Source organism: Octopus sinensis, linkage group LG7 (genome assembly GCF_006345805.1).
Source record: "Octopus sinensis linkage group LG7, ASM634580v1, whole genome shotgun sequence".
NCBI lineage: Eukaryota > Metazoa > Mollusca > Cephalopoda > Octopoda > Octopodidae > Octopus > Octopus sinensis.
Genome location: NC_043003.1, coordinates 61,114,912 through 61,136,607, shown reverse-complemented (window position 1 = coordinate 61,136,607; position 21,696 = coordinate 61,114,912). Strand labels below are relative to the sequence as shown.

The following is a 21,696-nucleotide window of genomic DNA, read 5'->3' as shown; positions in this document are numbered from 1 at the left end:
TACATTACATATCAAAGGAATATTCTCTACACGTAATTCTCATTTCTTGTCTTGAACAACGCATAATTAAAACTCAGAAAATTGCATAAATGTATGACCACGCATATAAGATAACCGTGACTGATCACCTGACATGTGCAGCATAACTAAAACTGCGTCTCAAAGACTGGCTTTTCCAGGTCCGATAATACAGTAATCCCTCGAGTATCGTGGGTGTTACGTTCCAAAACCCCCACGCGATAGGTGAAAATCGGTGAAGTAAAAACAGTACTGTATATTTATTATTATTATTTTTATAATTTGTATACATTTATTTTATCATAAATGCAAAATACCACCACAGAGGAATAGACATAAGCAAAAATAATAAACTGCGACAGGTGAACCGCGATAGGTGAGCTGAGATATGACGAGAGATTACTGTACTTCAATTTTCATTACTTTAGACATTTAGGCTAACGATTTGGACACATGGTGGGTAACCTACTAGAAATAGTAGCCAAATACCGCTTAGATTACAGTCTGTTGCTTTGTTTTTGTTTTAATAGACACATTTAATAATGTAATCCTGAATACAGAACTAAAGAAATTCAAATGGACATAACTCTAATCACTGAAAATCTAATCACGTGTCAAATGTTATCAATCATGGACAAAAAGTTTAGCCAGAAACTAAGTAAAGTGTTTCGCCTCCTTTAATGCACACTAAAAAGATTTCTGAGTATTACAATGAAGCACAGCACACAACCAGCATGAGCTAAAAAGTTAAATAACATGTGGCCACCTAAAATTTGTAGGAAGGCAACGTTTATATAGTATAAACCACCATATAACCTTATTGAGAATAGTAAAGTCACAAACATTTTATTTCACTGATCCTGAAATATTTCTTAAATGAGCAAAAAAGGAGTTTGACGTGTAATTCGTGAAATATTGGTGCTTCTATCGCCATGCAATACAAATTCCGAGAGAAAATAAAACATTGTATACAATATTATCGTCTCTACTAAGAACATGTAGGCCAGCAATTTATAACATATTTGGCAGCAATGTAGAATTCAATGAGTTCTCATTCAAAATTTACCTACGCCAACACATCAACTCATTCTACGTATCCTTTACATAATATATCATTACACACACACACACACACACATATGTATATATATATATATATATATATATATATAATCGTGTCAATAATTTGAGATCAAGAAATAATGGAAGGTCAACGTTACATAGTAGAGGGGTAAAAGTTAGAGAGTAAAAAAACCCTTTTGGTCATCAATGACCATGGGATTGTACCTAGGAAGTTACTTTACTAGGCACAAGTCTGACTCAGGTTGTTTATGGAAGGCCAGCAGTCACCCAACCCATGCATACCAGCCTCCAAGAGAAAGGCAAAGGCTGATACGGCTTGGCGTCAGCGAACTGGAACAGCGTGAAATGTATCTTACTCATGAACACAACACACAGCCTGGTGCGGGGATCAGACTTACTACCTCATGATTGTGAGCCCGACGCTCTCACCACTGAGCCATGCATCTTACATTGGAAATTATATATGAAACATGAGTATTTAAGAATAACATGAAGTGTATTGAATATCTATGACACTACATAGTCAGTGCGTTCAAAATATAGAGAAAACAAATTAATTTCTTTCGATCTGCCGGCACATACCTATTTACTTTCTTACAGACTATAGAACATATAATAATTATCAATTAGCGTCAAAGCTATGATTTTTTGATAGACAACTTGACGCAAATTCCTCTACAACAAAAGTTTTTACTTTGAAACAAATGTTTTATAATCGTGGCTACTAATTTTATATTTCCTTTCTAACAGGTGTATAGTTCTCAAAACGTATTCAAACTGCATCAACAAATGCATTTTATCTTGGAATTAATTTCTTTTTTCTTCTTGCGATCACTGAAGATTTCATGAATCAGATATGGCAGTACTAATCCCTTAACTCAGGAAACTTATTAATTTTTAAAAATAAATTATATAATGGGTAAGAATATGTCGAAAAAGGCGTATATAGACAGTTCGTGCTCAGATCGGACCAGATACCTAAAACCCAACGAAGAACGAAAGAATACGGATTCAAGTTGGCTGTAAGCAATGTACCAATCAAGCTAATGGAAGAATAAAAGAAAAGATAACAGATGGACAGGCTGCTGTAAATAACATTAAAACATTTACAAACTAGTTAAATAGCAGTGAGTATAAAATTAAGCAGAAAAAGTTTAAAAAATCAGGAAAGCAAGAGTTCACAATATTTTATTTTATACACGTACTAGCAGTATCGCCCGGCGTTGCTCGGGTTTGTAAGGGAAATAACTATAAAGTATTTTTAGAGAGTTATAGCCAAAAAATAGCAAAAAAATGGAAAAAAAAATGATGGTAAATTTTTTGAGAGTTAAAAAGGTCGAGTTGCGTCCCCTAGACAGTCTGTGGTTTGTGTTTCTGATTCTCGACCCCATGTCGAATTTATCAATTTTTTTCAGAACTGGGGGAACTTTTCAAAATTTTCGCTGCGTTAGTTTTGAATTATGACATTGGGCTATGTGTGAGTCAAGTTTCATCAGAATCGGTTGAAAGCCGTGGTCAGGGTGAGGGTACAACCTAACAGACACACAGATACGCAGACAGACAAACTGCCGTTTATATATAGAGAGATATATCTCGAAAGTTCCTTCTCTCCGACTGGAGATTACAGGGATTCTCTCTCTTTATCTGTGGCATTAAAGCATGAACATTCCTCAGAATATATATCGAAGATGAATTTATTATGAACTCTTACTTTCCTAATTTTCCTGTTTTTCTGCGCAATATCTTTATACTCGCTTCTGTATAGCTTTTTTTATAAATGATTTAATGCCATATCAACCGCATGTCTATTTTTTTATTCTATCATAAATTAAAGTTTCTTTTTCCTTTCTAAAGAATATATATATATTTTCCTTTTCAGTATCAGTTTGAGCTGAGTTTTGTAATGATTTTGGTCATTAAATGAATTATTAATTTTGCTCTAATGTATTGAATTGTAGGTATTTGGTTTTGGAAGAGGAAAAGATAATTCTCAATCGGATGAGTACACGAACAAATCAGCGACACAAGCAGAATCGAAAGCGCTGGTGGATAATAGTTGTGAGGCATCTCTTGCCGCATCTGCACAATGTCCACCGATGCCAGATCTTACGGGTCTTACCAACGAAGAAATACAAATAATATCAAATGTCTTCCGGCGTCAAGAGCAGTTTGAAGTCGAAACTAAAGACAGAATTAGGTGATGTATCGTTCTTTATTGATATTTGAAAATAAAGATTTACCATGTTTAATATATTGTTTCTCGTAAGATGGTTATTGAAGTAAGTGAAAATGCTACATCGAAGTTTTCCTTTTTTGATATACAAAGCTCTAGGCTTATATATTGTAAAGAGTGTCTACTCTTTGAATCAAAGAAATAAAGCTACAGAACGTAGTGGAGAAGCTTCGCTAAAGACAAACATTTCTCAATTTTATGAATATTAAGTGGAATGCAATATTAAATTCCTCTCGAGTATGAGACGTTCTGAAATAGCCGCTTTGACACGGATTTTTTGGCGTGCTGATTCGATGCTGTCGTAGTTGATATCAAGCGTTTTAATATTTCTCTCGTTCTCCCCTTCCCCTCTTTCTGTGTTTACGTGTATGAGGATAGGAGAAAATATTCATGCCAATCGTGTTCAATAGATAAATAGTATCTGTCTCACTCTTTCTACCAGCGTGTGCATATTACTGCGCGCACGCGTATTTTCCTCCAGCACCAGAAAGTACTGTCCGCAAAGCAGGCTGACTGATAAATCAGCCGTGTCAGATCGTCAGCGCCAAAACAGCCGCGCCCAATCGTCTCATTCCGATTCTCCCCATGGCCTTTTCAGACTGCCTGAGATCAGTAAGAGTGATTCAGTTAATATTCATCAAGAAGACGACCAAATGTTGATTAGTTCCTACTGAGTGTACAACATCTACATCATGAAGTACTTCTTTACAACGAAACGTAATACGGTGTCTAAGAAGTATTAAATATACAAAGAAGATAGAAAATTATACCGTTGATAAAACGTTTCCCTTATAAGGTTGGAAATTTAAAGAGCTTAGATACAATAAAGAGCGCAACTCAGTGGTGGACTGATTGCATTAATAAATAACCTTTAGTTTTTAAGCCATGCTTTCATGATCTAAGGTTAAAAATCAGGAGACTAGAGCTTTTCAAAATATGAAAGAAGCCAATTTTCAAATGTCTGAACTTATAGTTAGGATGTAATGATGTGTGAATTCGGCGTGAATTATGAAATGGTAGCGAGTGAAATAGGTATTTCGTCTGCCGTTACGTTCTGAGTTCAAATTCCGCCGAGGTCGACTTTGCCTTTCATCCTTTCGGGGTCGATAAATTAAGTAATCAACTTAATCCGTTTGTCTGTCCTTGTTTGTCCCCTCTATGTTTAGCCCCTTGTGAGCAATAAAGAAAAAGTGCAATATTAGAGTAAAAAAACTCCCGTGATGGGAAAGAATAGATCCCCAGGCATACTAAGGCCCAGTTTTGTCCGCTACAGCGGTTTATATGCCCTAATATAAATTTATTTCTAAGGCGGCGAGCTGGCAGAAACTGTCTATATACGCCTTTTTTGACATATTCTTACCCGTTATATAGGTTTCGTAAGCTGTCACTCATCTCAGTACCAACGAAGGTCGATGTTGGTTAACTTCAGCGTTCAGATGAAAACTGATTATCTCAACGGGATATAGCCAAAGGGGTTTTGGTACAGCTTTTTCACTTTAACTGAACAGCATATTCAATAAAACAGATTTCTTATCTAAACACCAAAGGTTCTCTAATTATAAACGATTTAGCCTCAAATACTGAAATTATATAGAAACTTAATTGAAGAAGAAGACTAATTTAAAATCATTATCAAAATAAAATCATCACGCACGCACACACACGCGCGCAGCGCGTGTTTTGAAAGGAGACAACTTTCTTTTCTACGACTATCAAGAAATGAAATCGTTAGACTTCAAAGAACATTTTAATCAATATTTCTGCAGGTGTTAATGCTGAGTGAACCTAGCCTTTGGTAATTCTCCACATCTCTACGTAATGCAAATAAAGAGAAACATATCTGATTTTTAATGTTTTTCCTTTTCCACAGAGGAATCGTCAGGTATGGTGTGATAACTCGGCATAATTTTGGAAAAAAAAGTAAACTTGGTTTTCATGTCATAAGTTGATATTCAGTTCAGTTATATGTATGTATGTAGTATGTATGTATGTATGTATGTATGTATGTATGTATATATATATATATAATATATATATATGTGTGTATGTATGTATATGTATATGTATATATATATATAATATATATATATATATATATATATATATATATATATATATATATATATATATATATACATATACATATGTGTATTTTTAAGTACGTATATAAAATGTGTAGGTCTTTCATAATTCTATTTATATTATGCTTTGGTCATATTCTGTAAGTAAATATCTAATAGCAATCATGAGTACGTATGTATTACATATAGGCGCACGCTGACTATTATAATTTTATATTTCCACCTCCACATTAATTCAAACGCGCCCACAATGAATGACTACGTTGTCACCTAACTTTGCATGCAATACTAGTTGCAGGTGCGACTTATACAAATGAATATGATTACATGGAGAACGGTATAGAGACCCTACACACACACACACACACACACACACACACACACACACACACCACACACACACACACACACAATGTTTACATTTTAAGTTAAAATTTACGAAACTGCCAAGTGTTGGTTGTACATTTAATTTAAATAAACCCTTTCTCTTTACATCCTTATATCAATGCGTCTATTCGTCTTTTTACACTTAATATTGCTTTGAAATTTGAACACGAGGCCATCAGTTTCGGAGAATGATGTACGTCGGTTACAAAATCGCCAGTACTGGGAGACCTAGTTATACGTAATCAAGCAATATGTATGGTATCAAAAGAAATGTATCTGATCGTTGACATAACAGATGCGGAAATACACATACTGATGCATGTTGTATTTCGAACTCATGGTAGGGATAAAAGCTCATGGTGGACTGACGATGTATATCTGAGAAGTTGTCACGCCTGTATTCTTGGTGTCATACGCAAACTCAGTCTATGACACACTCATAATTCGTATTAAGCAAGTAAAAAATGGTAATATGTATGTACAGCATATCACCCATCAGATACTACAAATAATGGTGACTCAAAATAATGCAAGATAACAGGCTTCAAATACTCCTTCTAGGAGACTTCAATCTCCCTAAAATCGAGTGGCCTGAAGACCAGCTCCTCTCAGGTGCGTCATAGCATGAGCAGTTGCAGGTAGATCTCTGCTTGACCTACAAATGTGTTATTCAAGGAGTGAATAGTGTTTCACCCAACACAGCGTAAAAGTATCCCGGACTTCTGTTTCACAAATGATGCGGCACTCATACATAATATTTATGTAAAAGAAACGATTTTCTCGGACCATAAATTAGTAACAACTATAAACGTACGGTCCGGGGAAAATTGCTGGCATGCAGTTTAATAGAAGGACCCAAAGTTCTCCACTCTGAACTTTCATAAAGCTAACTGGAAAGGTTTTCAGAAAGAGGCCTTGGAACAAACCTAGTCTATCAGTCTCTTTATCTAGGATACTGAAATAAAGCTACAACATTTTATGGTAGTCATGCAAGACATATACCGAAATTTTGTTCCTCAGAGAATGTCAAACGGATAAAAAAACATAATTCTCTGATACAGGAAAACTTTAATGAGATGGCGAACGAAGATTTCAAATTGTGTAAATAAACCCCTAAATGATAGCGAGGGATTCTATGTCAAACGAACACTACTTAAGATTGAAAATAAGCTCAAACACTCCCATGAAAAGGAGATAACTCTAAAAGAAACCAGGGCTATAAAATTATAAGGACAAACCCTAAAGCCTTCTATAAATTTGCGAAAAATCTGCTTCAGTATGGTACAAGATAAACCTGCTGTTCGAATTAAACGGTTCACTGATTACAGACTTCTAAAGAATAAGTGAAATACAGAACGGGGAATACAAAAGTGTTTTCACATCTTTGTTAGGATACTTGTAAATAAATGTACCACGGGAGTCCTTTGATACTATAGATCTACACGAAAAGATGCCAATTACTGATTACATCACGAGAGAGGATTCGGATGTAATAACGAATATTGATGAAATAGCTTTAAACTCAGACACAGGTATCAGTGATTCTCAGTAATTCTAAAAACTGCAATGACCATTGCAGATCCTCTTCCAACACTTACTTACAATTGGGAGAGTTCCAAGATAGTTAAATGATGGTTTAATATACCCTATCCATAAAGAAAGAAGTAGAGCAGAATGCTAAAAATTATAGGCCTGTCCTTCTAACCTCATATTGCAGCAAACCAGGGAACAAATTGTCAGGAGTAAGCTGATCACGTTCCTAGAAGATAATGACTTGCTCCGTGACATTCAGCATGGCTTTCGCTCAGAAAAAGCTGTCTTACACGGCTTCTGCAACATTAGTATTTGTCGCTGAAACAACCTATGAGTTGCTCGAATGTGGATGTAATGTATCACGATTTGGCAAAGGCCTTTGATAAGGTTGACCACAGGATGATATGTCGCAACTTGCAAAAATCGGAATAGTGGAAAAACTGGAAAATTGATTACACGAATTCAGAAAAGAGAAAGTCCTCCCCAAAAAGATATTAATCGCAAGAGAAGTACCTCAGGAAACTGTCTTGGGGTCGTTGTAGTTTATGGCGGTCCTCTCAGACAAGCCGTGTGTTATACAGGCAGCCACTCTTACTAGCTGTACTGACGTCACAAAAGTTGCACAAGTGGTCAAAAGTCCTCTCGGTACTTATTTGCTATAGGAATGGGCTGAAAATAGCAACATGCACTTTAACACAAGAAAATTCCAGGGTTTCCGCTTTCTGCCAGTGTGTGCTAACAAGCTGCAACAAAAATAATTTGGACCAAAAAGAACAGTAATCCCAGAGTTAAATACAGTTTAGGACCCGGGAATCGATATGAGCAATGATGCATTGTTTCATGTGAATATCACCAACACAGTGGTAATATGCAGGCAAATGACTGGACGGATTCTGAGAATTTACAGAACAAGGAGCTAGGAAACAATGCTGGTCGTATGAAGGGCATTTGTCCTTAGCTGTTTGGACTATTATTCTCAAGTATAGTCACCGCACAGTTTCAATTGAATTACAGAACTTCAAGACAATTCAGTGGTGTTACACCAAAGAGATTACATCAATTAAATATTTGACTTACTAGGAGAAACTGAAAGAATTCCAAATCCACACCCTGGAACGAAGCTAGGAGAGATATATGGCTATATACGTATGGAATATTCTTTGGCATCAAGAGTTATACCAGACCCTGAACAGGACATCACTGTACTGTTAGGGACCAGGTAATACAAGCGGTTGGGATTCAAAGGTCACAGCTATTTAATATCTTACAGAAATACTTTGAGATATCTACACTGAGTGAGAATAAATGTTTTCAAGAAGCGCCTTGACATTCTGCTTATGGAGGTCCCAGATAAACCTACATGACGGTAAGAAACTCAAACAAGGATAGTAATATAAAATGCCCTTATCCACGAAAAGCCAACCACATAGGAGTGACTATGGAAAAGGTTATGATACTAATGGCATTTCCATTCAAGGGTTTTTATACTCTTTATTTAACGCTACCATTTACAGCTTTATCTACTTCACGTTCCATCTTTAAAAACGACATTTTTATGTATATCTATACATAATCTACTCTATACTTATAAATATATCGTCTATGATTATTATATAATTATCACGGAATTGTGTCAGTGATCAGGTATTTTTACATAATTTTCCACCTTATTTACATATGACATGGAAAATTTCTGTATTTTGAGTTTCCCATAAGCCAATCGCTTGGCCTTTTCTGTGCGCCATTTATATATAATCTTTTAGACATTCTTTTCTTATCTATGTCGTAGCGAACATTTTATTTCGCCACAACAATCTAGTTGAAATTTACGGTCACATTTTGTTCACTTTAAGATAATTACACTGAAGTTAATTCTACAAGTAATTCATATTACTTATTCATGCAACGTCTATCGGTATTAAGTATTAAATATTCCAGCTCTTACTAACAAATTAAATAATTAACAAACAGAAACATATATATGTAAGAAGTGATTACACGATTATATAATTTTTCAACCGCAATTATGTAATCGTGACATTGGTTTCACGAAACGCGTGTCTGTTTTATAAAGCATTAAATAGAATATATATAAATATCAATACATACATGTTTTATGTTCATTTATAATAAATATAACTTTACATTAATCTAGAGGATTACTTAATACTTTTGTAGAGTACAAATTTATTATTCTGTTATAAGAATAGTTCATAAAGCACATGAAATTGTTAAATGAAGTCAGACTTTTGAATGTTTATAACTTTTAATGTATCAATGAAAACACTCTTTGTTTAAATTAAAAGTCTGTTTTACATTCAGAAAGCATTGAATGAATGCTATTGATTCTTGCCGAGAATTTGTGCTTGAAATAAATGTGGCTGTTGTTTATTAAGAACTCAAAACCATGTCTCTTTCAAAAATGTGTGTTAGAAGTTGCTCTAAGTAATAAACAAAATACAATAGATTGAATGAAGCTCCGTGGCTATATAAGTATATTTGGAAGTATATAAGTGGCATATTTTTTGTGGATTCTTTGACGTAACAGCGTTCGGTTCCGCCGATTTATAATTAAAATTTGACTTTCTTTACCAACACAAAAACAGAAATAACAATAGCAACAACAACAATAGTTTCGAATTTTGACTCAAAGCCAGCAATTTCTGGGGAGGGGTATGTCGATTACATCGATCCCAGTGCTTAAATGGTACTTATTTTATCGACCCAGAAAAGATGATAAGCAAAGCCGACGTCAGCGGAATTTAAATTCAAAACGTAAGAACGGACAAAATACCGCTAAGCATTTTGTCCAACACTGCTAACGATTCAACCAGGTCGAATTCAGAAGGTTGTGTACTGCTAAGTATTTTGGAGATCGCTCTAACGGTTCTGTCAGCTCGTCACCTTTATAATAATAATAATAATAATAATAATAATAATAGTAATAATAATAATAATAGTAATAATAATAATAATAATAATAATAATAATAATAATAATAATAATAATAATAATAACAATAATAATAATAATAATAGTAATAATAATAATAATAGTAATAATAATAATAATAATAGTAATAATAATAATAATAATAATAATAATAATAATAGTAATAATAATAATAATAATAATAATAATAGTATAATAATAATAATAATAATAATATAATAATAATAATAATAATAATAATAATAATAATAATAACAATAATAATAATAATAGTAATAATAATAGTAATAATAATAATAATAGTAATAATAATAATAATAATAATAATAATAATAATAATAATAATAATAATATAATAATAATGTCCTGATGCAGTATCAGGCAGGGTCCTCATGACTTCTGATTTTAACGGATTGGTTGTGTTTTGTCTTTGTGTAAAAGGATGGATTGCAGCCAATATTCTGCTCCATACCAGAGACTTGATTGTCAGTTGCTTGACCATAACCAGTTAAGCATGTTCCTTAGTGGCTGACGATATGTGCATCTCTGATCACAAGCAGGATCAGTGGCAGGGCGGCATAGCAATGTGTCGAGAGGAATTCTTTGGGGTGTGAATTATTCCCCTCTGGAAACAGGCGTTTTGTTCAACATCCTTAAATAACCCTCCTTCAGGGACCTTCTGAGGAGGATGGGCTACTCAACTTCTAACGATGCATGGAGCCCATCATCCACGTGCAGACGCTGATCACCTATAAATGAAGAAAGCAAATAGAGGAAGTGGATTGATAGATGTGGAAGACTGCGTGCGGATCGAACTCGGGAGCTTAAAGCCCAATGTAAGGAAACCTTGCTAGTGAAAGTTAGGGACGAGGGAGTATTGAAAAGAGAGAAAAAAGGAAGCAAAGGAAGAAGTGCAAAAAGGACATGAAGAAGAATTACACAAGAAGTGGCTACACAATCAATTCCATGTAGCCACAACAGAAGTTGCTGGAAAAAAATAGGTGGGATTTGCGAATGATAGACTGGCAGCGCAAGAAGAAGCTTTGGCCACAAACTGGAGGGTCAACCTTAGGAATAAGCAAGTGTCTCCGTTGAGCTGCATCTGCAATAGATTGGATGAAACCATATCACGAACGAATGCTCTAGACTCGTCCAAGACCACTACAAGTTGTGGCGACACGATCAGGTAGTGAAAGTACTATATTGGAAAATGTGCGAGAAGTGGGGTGGGGTAGTGAGATGCAAGACGTGGTATGAGAACAAGCTGTAGATACTAACTTATTCAGTGACTATCAAAATCCTCTGGGATTTCCCATTCCAAACAAATCAGGTGCTGCAAATACTGTGGTACAGACAGGAAAAAAAAACAGAGGTGTTTGTATATGCACAGAAATATACAATAAATGATGTAAGAAAAAAAATTTAATGATAACCATTTCATTCCATTCTGTTGCTTTCTCGACATGGAAAGTAGCAATTTATTTTATAATAGATTTACGAAAACACTTTCATTTGTTTGAAGATACATGCGCCTCATGTTCCATTATATAACAAATATTCTTCTATGAAGTATGAGGCTAATATAAATCTCTTCCTTGTCATGTGCAGCAGCAGTTTTCCTTCATTATATTTAGTCATTAAATGCAAGTAGAATTCTAACTCAACGTATTTTTGCAGGAACATCAAGATGGCACTTGAAAAATACGAGACACTATCTACTGAGTTTGCTACCCAGAAGACCACTGGTTATGTCGATCTTCGTCTCTGCCAACTGTGTTTCCGAGTGAAGTTCCCCGATGGAATTGGACGAGTTTGTTGTGATTGCGAAAAGAGAGTCTGCCATAAATGTGGTTCCTTCGCAAGACCAAGATGGGATCCTAAAAGAAGTAAGGTTGTATTCTGAGATATTATTTTTAGTCTTATTTATTAAAAAAAAAAACGTTTTAAAAGTTTGTTTTATGAATTTATCTTGTTTGTTAGATATATTTGTTATCTGGCCGTTAGCGAAATTCACCAAACAGCATAAACATTGATATCTAATTTCAGCACAACGTTTCAAATTTTAGACGAGGCGAACATATTTATATACTGTAATATGTTTTCCTGTCGTACTACGGGTTCTGTGTATCCACCTGCCTTGATATAAATATTAAATTCTAAGATTCATAGAATCACACATACACATATAATTAAATTCGCGAATAGATGAACAAACACAAGCAAAGTTGCATCAGTATAAAAAAAATTGAGACAAAACGGATAAATTTAGTCAAAAATATCACATTGTACGTTGAATTTTTCAAATTTTATTTGGAAGGAAATTTGCTGTATTTTTGTTATGAGTAGTGTTTGAATGATATGTCAGTTAAAAGAGACAAGACTGGCATAGCCTCACTGAAATGAAAACAGGTTTAGCGTATGGTGTCTAGGATGCATGGTTGGAAAGGAAATAAGGGCTGTATCACTGTTTAAGAATAGGCATTGTTAAACGTGGTCAACAATATACATTAAGTACGTCATTGATGAGCTGTGGCAAAAAAAAAAAAAAAAAACGAATCCTGCGGCACATCAAAGTTGATTGACAGTGAGGTGGAATGATTTCCATCAACAAATACCGCTATGGTGAGGATGTGATTGGAAGCTACTGATATAAAAGATAAAAGATGAACGGAGCCCGAACGCAGGGTTTTTTTTTTGTCGGAGTTTCATATGCCAGACAGAAATCGGAGACTTCACTGAAGTCAAGGGAAATAATGGGAGTCCCCTGTGAGTGATGTGAGAGTAGGTCTCCACCGGACCTGGCTCAGTAGAAGCCAAACTGATGATAACTATTTAAAGGCCGACCAATTTGGCAGGCAGAAGCAGTGTGGAAGCCCTTCGTCTCTCTCTCTCTCTCTCTCTCTCTCTCTCTCTATTTATCTATCTATCTATATGTATATATGTATACACGCACATATGTATGTATATGTATTATATAGGCACAGGTGTGGTTGTGTGGTAAGATACTTGCTTCTCAGCCACATGATTCCGGGTTCAGTCTCACTGCGTGGCCTCTTGCGTGTCTTCTACTATAGCTTCAGCCAGCCAAACCCGTCGTGTATATGTGTGTGTTTCTGTGCGTGCGTGTATGTGTGTAAATGTATGTGTGTGTGCGTGTGTGTGTTTGTGCCTGTGTTTGTCCCCACCACCGCTTGACAACCGGTCTTGGTGTGTTTACTTCCCCGTGAGTGAGCGGTTCGGTAAAAGACACCGATAGAATAAGTATGAGACATAAACGTATCAAGTATTGGGATCGATTGATTCGACAGAAAATTTTTGATGGCAGTACACCAGGATGGTCAGAGTGTTATGACTGAAACAAGAAAAGACTAAAAAGAGAAACAATATGCGTCATTGTGTGTATGTACGGGGTTTTGCGATTATGCCCTCAACTGCTTGGTAACCAGTATTGGCATATATACGTCTCCGTAAACTAGCGTTTTGTCAAAAGAGACCGATAGAATAAGAGCCAAACTTATAAGAGCCAGATAGGTAAGTACTGGAGTCGATTTATTCGACTAAATTCTTCAAGGCGGTGCCCCAGCATGGCGGCAGTTTAACGACTGAAACAAGTATAACGTATACGCGGTTGTTAGGACATTTATTCAGCGGTTATTATTCAAGGGTTTCTGAAAATTAAACATTCTTTTCTACTTTAGACACAAGGCGCGAAATTTTAGTGGAGGGGGCTAGCCGATCAGATGGAGCCCAGTACGCAACTGGTACTTAATTTATCGACTCCCGAAAGGAAGAAAGGTAAAGTCGACCTCGGCGGAATTTGAACTCAGAACGTATCGGCAGGCGAAATACCTATTTCTTTATTACCCACAAGGGGCTAAACACAGAGGGGACAAACAAGGACAGACATAGGTATTAAGTCGATTACATCGACCCCAGTGCGTAACTGGTACTTAATTTATCGACCCCGAAAGGATGAAAGGCAAAGTCGACCTCGGCGGAATTTGAACTCACAACGTAACGCAGGCGAAATACCGCTAAGCACTTCACCCGGCGTGCTGACGTTTCTGCCAGCTCGCCGCCTTTAATATTCTTTTCCAAGGCACAAGGCCCGAAATTTTTGGGGAGGGGGCCAGTCGATTAGATCGATTCCAGTATGCAACTGGTTACTTAATTTATCGAGCCCGAAAGGATGAAAGGCAAAGTCGACCTCGGCGGAATTTGAACTCAGAATGTAAAGACAGTTGAAATACCTCTAAGCATGTCGCCCGGCGTGCTAACGTGTCTTGCCAGCTCACTGCTTTCTGAAAATTAAACATTGAAAGTAACGTATGTGTATTTAGTCTTGCTTTGAAAATATTTGCTCATAAGTATATTCTGTATACGCACATATGATTAACAGGAAATCTGTAGTACAATCAGTGAAACAGTCACCCTACAGCAAATACGAAAATTGCTTTCAGTCAGAAAGTCCGTTTCTCGTTTTCTCTTTCAAAATGCTCTTTCTAATGTATAATAGAATTTTACATTGAACAGTTTGGTAGTTAATTTATTCATAACATATGCAATTGCTTTGTTATACAATAAATGTTAAACCTGTTTCCTTGATATTGTTTACACAACTTCTCTTGTACAGTTTTGTACACAAGCAGATGATTAATTCCATACAAGTACAAGAATGTTTATTTAATCTGACCAGAGAGCATGCGTGGCAATGATGCAATGAAGCCGAACGAAAAAGGCAATTGTGGAAATGAGTTGGCATTCTTTACCACTGTTTCAGCCTAATGGACAAATCACAAGCCCGCCCACCCACGCCACGAGCATGTCTATCTCACGTGCGCACACAAGCCCGCCCACCTGCGGCACGCGCATACGCTCTCGCGCGCACAAACACATGCATATACATACGCATGCACACACACACACACATACACGCATATACTTATATATATATAACAAGCAAACTCGCATTGTAATATCCCCCCGCATCTCTCTCTCTCTCTCTCTCTCTCTCTCTCTATGTGTGTGTGTGTGTTTGTGTGCGTGTGTTTGTTTGTGTGTGCGTGTTTGGGTGTGTTTGTCTGTGTGTGTTTAGGGGTTTGTGTGTGAGTATGTGTATTATGTATCTATATTTGTGTATGTGTATATATATATATATATTATACATACATGAATATGTATCTTTGAGTGTATATATCTATATATATTTGTATGTGTGTGTATATGTGTGCGTGTGTACACCTACATACATGCATACATACGTACATAAAAAAGCGGCACTCCGTCGGTTACGACGTTGAGGGTTCCAGCTAAGATCAGTAGAACAACCTTCTCATGAAATTAATATGCAAGTGGCTGAGTACTCCACAGATCTGCGTACCTTTAACGAAGTTGTCGGGGAGATTCAGCATGACACAAATTGTGACAAGGTTGGCCATTTGAATTACTGGTACTAATCATTTTTGCTAGCTCAGTGGCTTGGAACAACCAGAAATGAATTATCTTGTTCAAGGACAAAACGTGCCGCCAAACATTCTTTTTACTCTAGGCACAAGGCCTGAAATTTTTTTTGGAAGGGGACCAGTCGATTTAATTTATCAACCTCGAAAGGATGAAAGGTAAAGTTGACCTCAGCGGAATTTGAACTCAGAACGTAAAGACAGACGATATACCTATTTCTTTACTACACACAAGGGGCTAAACACAGAAGGGACAAACAAGGACAGACAAACGGATTAAGTCGATTACATCGACCCCTGTGCTTAACTGATACTTAATTAATCGACCCCGAAAGGATGAAAGGTAAAGTCGACCTCGGCGGAATTTGACTTTTGTATTTGTTTCAAGGATCTTTTGCAGTTTATTAAAACACATTATACGAAATAAAGCTTTATATATAGGAAACAATGGGTTGAAAACATCACCATCTTTTATAAAGATAGAGAAGAAAAATAGATAAACTTTAGATGTTTTATTAGTAGCAAAATGCAAATAAAAACACAGCAGGAACAACACATGTATAATAGATTATGAAAGAGACCAAAAGTGAATTGGTAAGCTATTGCACATGTGGCAATGAGGATTTCGTCAGTTTCAGCAGTATTCTAATGATAAGCAAAGTAGCTAGTTATATAATCTCAAGAGAGAGAGAGAGAGAGAGAGAGAGGAGAGTGAAAGAGAGAGAGAGAGAGAGAGAGAGAGAGTGTGTGTGTGTGTGTAGTGACGTATACTAAACAATAAAGTCAGTCACCACATCAAAATGGCTGTTGAATGTCACTACTAGTTTAAGCCGAGGTAACTTCTTCGCCAGCTGGTTATCGGTGCAGCACTCTGCACCCTTTATATACAATGCACTGTTAGCAGGGGGAGCGAACCCTACTATCCACTAGTACCTCTAGTAGTAACATTCAACCGCGAATGTGGCGACTAGCTTTTCGATTCTTAAGATACTTTTTTTGCCAAATGCATAACGAGACAACAGTCCATAACTACTTTAATTTCATTAAGGCGATGAAATTTAGTACACAGTGAAGTGAGATGCTCGACTCCGGCTTCGATACAAGGATGCCGACGACACAGAAGGAAGATTCCAGACATCAGCAGTGATACAAGGACGCCGACGGCACTGAGAAAGGAGATGCCCCCGCTCCAACATTTCAGGTCTTGTGCCTAGAGTAAAAAAGAATATTTGGCGGCGCGTTTTGTCTTTGAGCAAGAGAATTCATTTCTAGTTGTCCCAAGCCACTCAGCTGGCAAAAATGATTAGTACCAGTAATTCAAAGGAACAACCTCGTCACAATTTGTGCCATGCTGAATCTCCCCGACAAATTCGTTAAAGATACGCAGGTCTGTGGAGTACTCAGCCACTTGCACGTTAATTTCGTGAGCAGGCTAAATGTCAATGTCTAATAATTAAGTAGGAAACTATATTAATAAAAATATTATAATCGGAAACAGACGTGTCTTTCGTATTGTATATTTAAAATGTTTCCTTTTAACATTTATAAAACACACACACACACACACACACACACACGTGGTCTGAAAGCGTTGACTTTGCAACTGAGTCTAAACGTAGTCTTTAAGTAACGATGACTAGCTGAAAACTTTCAGCAAAGATCAACAATATAAGGATCTTATAAGGGTGCCGACGCAAACAGATTGCTAAAAATAATAGTTAAAATACTTTTAATGCTGTATGAAGAGCGCAGATACATGCTGAGAAGCGGGAGCAACCTCCCTATGCCGACACAAAAATCTTCAAACTGTACGTCTAGTTTCGTCTATTTCGCAGACATCTTCAGTAAGGACTGCCCGAACGGCACATGTCCTGCCAATGCCGCCAGCCATATATATGTATATCATTATTAAATTTATTTCAAGATTTCTCGCCAATGGAGAAAGAATCGGTTTCTAACCTAGATCCAAGGCTCCTTATTTGGAATTTCAGCATCGACAACAGAGTATTTTTGTATGTATGTATGAATGTAAGTAAGTATGTATGTGTATGTAGATTTGCATGTTTTATGTATGTATTTTCATGCATATCTAGACATGCTCATATATATTTAAATGAGAAACCTCTGGAAAGTTTTACAGATTTTTATCGCTCCAGTGATGGATTGGATCTTTAGTCTTCCAATTAGCTTTCTCCTTTCTGGTTTTGAGGCGCCTAATTTCTCAAGAGTGCTATTTAGGCAATGTGTTTCATTTCCCAGGATAATCTGGATAGAGTAACTGCAGATTTCTCAATAGTTCAGCATAGCTGTTCTCACTTTATGTTAACATCCGCTGGGCAGCTAATTTCCACAACTGCGCACAGTTTCTCTCCTTTATCCCAAATTATTATATCAGGTCTGTTGTGCTTACATTTTATTGAGGTCTTCACTGGTATATTCCACCAGTATGCCTTTTTATTATGAGTGGCTATGACTTCTGCTATACTGTAGGTTCTTATTTCTTTATCCTCGGGATTATCCTTCCTTTCATCATACAGTGTCCTAGCAACATCATCAGGTCTCATTGGTAGATAATACCGGGAAGACATTTTCAGACAGCTACTTATGTATGTATGTATGTATGTATGTATGTATGTATGTATGTATGTATGTATGTATGTATGTATGCATGTATGCATGTATGTATGTATGTATTATGTATGTATGTATGTATGTGTGTATGTATGTATGTATGTATGTATGTATGTATGTATGTATGTATGTGTGTATGTATGTGTGTATGTATATCAAGCTGAAACACTGTTACACCTCGTTATAGTTTAATAAATATGTATACAACTAAAGGTCACTGAATAATTTTTCAAGTTAATGGTAAATTGTTTGGTTTATAACTTGGCATAAAAACAGACATTAATATATATATACACATATATACATACATACATACATACACTCACACACACACACACACATATATATATATATAAATTAAAGAAGGAAAATGTACGCACTTTACATAGTTTTAATATATTTTTAAATGTATTTTATACTGTGTTTGTCGACTGGTTTCGCTTTCGCTAATTGTGACATTGAGATTATTTTGATTACGTATTTTCTTATTAAAAATATATTAAAAAGTATATCAAAGCTATGTGGAGGCGCGTGGCTTAGTGGTTAGGGTGTCAGCATCATGATCGTAAGACTGTGGTTTCGATTCCTGGACCGAGCGACGCGTTGTGTTCTTGAGCAAAACACTTTATTTCACGTTGCTCCAGTCCACTCAGCTGGCAAAAAATGAGTAACGCTGCGATGGACTGGTGTCCCGTCCAGCTGGGGAACACATACGCCATTGAAACCCGGAAACCGGGCCCGTGAGCCTGGCTAGGCTTCAAAAGGGCGCATTTATTTATTATTATATATCAATGCTATGTAAAGAGTGCATTTTCCTTCTTTAATTTCCTTCTTGTACTTTTTACTTGCTTCAGTGCCGTAAACTGCAGCCATGCTGGGGAACCACCTTGAGGAATTTGTAATTGAATAAATCATCCCTAGTTTTTTTATAATCCGTGGTACTTATTCTATTGATCTGTCTCGTCGATCCGCTAAGTTACTGGAACATAAACAAACCAACACTGGCTGTCAAGTGGTGGTGGAGAACAAACACCCACACATCCACACCTACAATATATATATATATATATATATATATGCACATATATATATACATACATATATATTTATATATATATATATATATATATATATATATATATATATATATATATATAAACAAACCAGAAAGAAGCTATATATATACATATATATATATATATATATATATATATAGCTTCTTTCTGTTACCGTCTACCAATTTCACTCATATAACTTTGGTCTACCCGGGGCTATTGTAGAAGACACTTGCCCAAGGTGCCACGCGGTGGGACTGAAACCATAACTATTTGGCCGAGTAGGAAGCTTCTTACCATACAGCCTGCGCATATATTAATATAACTCGGCCAAATAGTTATGGTTTCAGTCCCACCGCGTGGCACCTTGGGCAAGTGTCTTCTACAATAGCCCGGGTAGACCAAAGTTATATGAGTGAAATTGGTAGACGGTAACAGAAAGAAGCTATATATATATATATATATATATATATATATGTATATATATAGCTGGCAAAGTCTTTCAATTCAGGATTTGGGCACCGAGGCCCATTCGAGCAGAGAGTTATTGTTTGCGAAGATATATCCGGGTGTGGGTGGTTTGTCCAGGACTGTTTGAAGGAATTTGTCCAAAGACTTCTTGAATTTTGTGTGGTCAGTTTCTTTTTTGACGTGTCCTGGTGTAATGTTGAAGAGAGCGGGTCCAATTGAGGTGAAATAGTTGTGCCGTATTGTCGTTATGTGATGCGATTTAGATTTTTGTTGTGGTCCAAGCCTTGGATGTATTTTGAAGGTGATGCCAACATCATTCGGACAGTGCTGATGGAATATTTTCCACATCATACAGATAATGTAGCGTTCACGGCGTCGTTGGAGTGAATATAGTTTCAGCTTCTCTAGTCTACCCCAGTAGTCAAGGTCTGACATGCCATCTATCTTTTTTGTGATTGACCTTTGGGGAGCTTCAATTCTCATAATATTTTGTATATATATATATGGCTCTAGGTAAATTCCACCACGGAAAATTCCACGAGGGTGATTTCACCATAGGTAAATTCTACTATGGTATATTCCACCATGGTAAATTTCGCACATGGACAAACTTCCAATATAAGCTGCTTCCGCTAATAATCGTCGTGGTCAATTTATTTAGACCGTGGGTTAATACCTATGTTTTTTAATCTGCCTGTCTCTCAAATCTTAAGAAGTGAGAAAGAGCGAGGGCGAAAGAGCGAGCGAGAGAGAGAGAGGGGGGGAGTCTGAAGGTGAGATAGAAAATAATCTTTATAATCTACTTGGATTAAGATGGGATCACTTTAATATACTCCCATCGAGAAAGAATCTATGAAAAAGACTCATTACAAAATTTCAAAAATAATATAATTTGGGATAAAGGTGTTTACAGTATTCGCTGTGTATTTCTTTGTGTATTGTTCCTTAATTATTTTTTCTCCTTCGTATGTTTTATATTAATGGACATTATTGGTATTATGCCTTATGTATTCTTTTTTTTTTATTTCCGTAATATCCGTAACCCATGTAATATGATGATGTTGATGATGATGATGATGATGTTTATGATGATGATAGTGGTGTTGGTGATGGTGATGGTGGTGGTGGCTGTGATGGTAATGATAATTTCACCTATGGTGAAATTTACCATGGTGGAATATACCGTGGTGGAATTTACCTGTGGTGAAATTTACCTGGTGGGATTTACCGCGGTAGAATTTACCAGTCATCTATGTATATATATATATATATATTACGGAGATGTACTCGCATAGCAAGTAATTTGATCTGAGATCGTGTGCTGAAACGAAAACAATTGCAGCGTGGAAGGTGTTTATAAGCCATTTAAGAAACACACAAAAGCCGTTCGATTCACTCCAACATTTAAGTTTAATTTGTCAAAATATTTTCGTCGCTAGAATCCGCGACCTGTTCACTGACAAAGTCCGTGCTGCAGCACGGACTTTGTCAGTGAACAGGTCGCGGATTCTAGCGACGAAAATATTTTGACAAATTAAACTTAAATGTTGGAGTGAATCGAACGGCTTTTGTGTGTTTCTTAAATGGCTTATAAACACCTTCCACGCTGCAATTGTTTATATATATATATATATATATATATATATATATATATATATATATATATATATACATATATATATATATACATATATATATAATATACATATATATATATACATATATATATATATATATAATATTATATATATATGTGTGTGTGTGTGTGTGTGTGTGTGTGTGCATGTATGTAT

The 21,696-nt window shown here is 36.1% G+C and overlaps 1 protein-coding gene across 1 annotated transcript in view; it reads left to right on the top strand.

Annotated features, from left to right (window-relative positions):
- The window catches only part of LOC115214426 (regulating synaptic membrane exocytosis protein 2), a 199,416-nt gene that overhangs the window by 118,057 nt on the left and 59,663 nt on the right, over positions 1 to 21,696 (top strand). The window contains exons 3-4 of the mRNA XM_036504805.1: positions 3,060 to 3,298; positions 11,965 to 12,178. Coding sequence (XP_036360698.1) covers positions 3,060 to 3,298; positions 11,965 to 12,178 — 453 coding nt within the window. The remainder of the gene's footprint in view (positions 1 to 3,059; positions 3,299 to 11,964; positions 12,179 to 21,696) is intronic.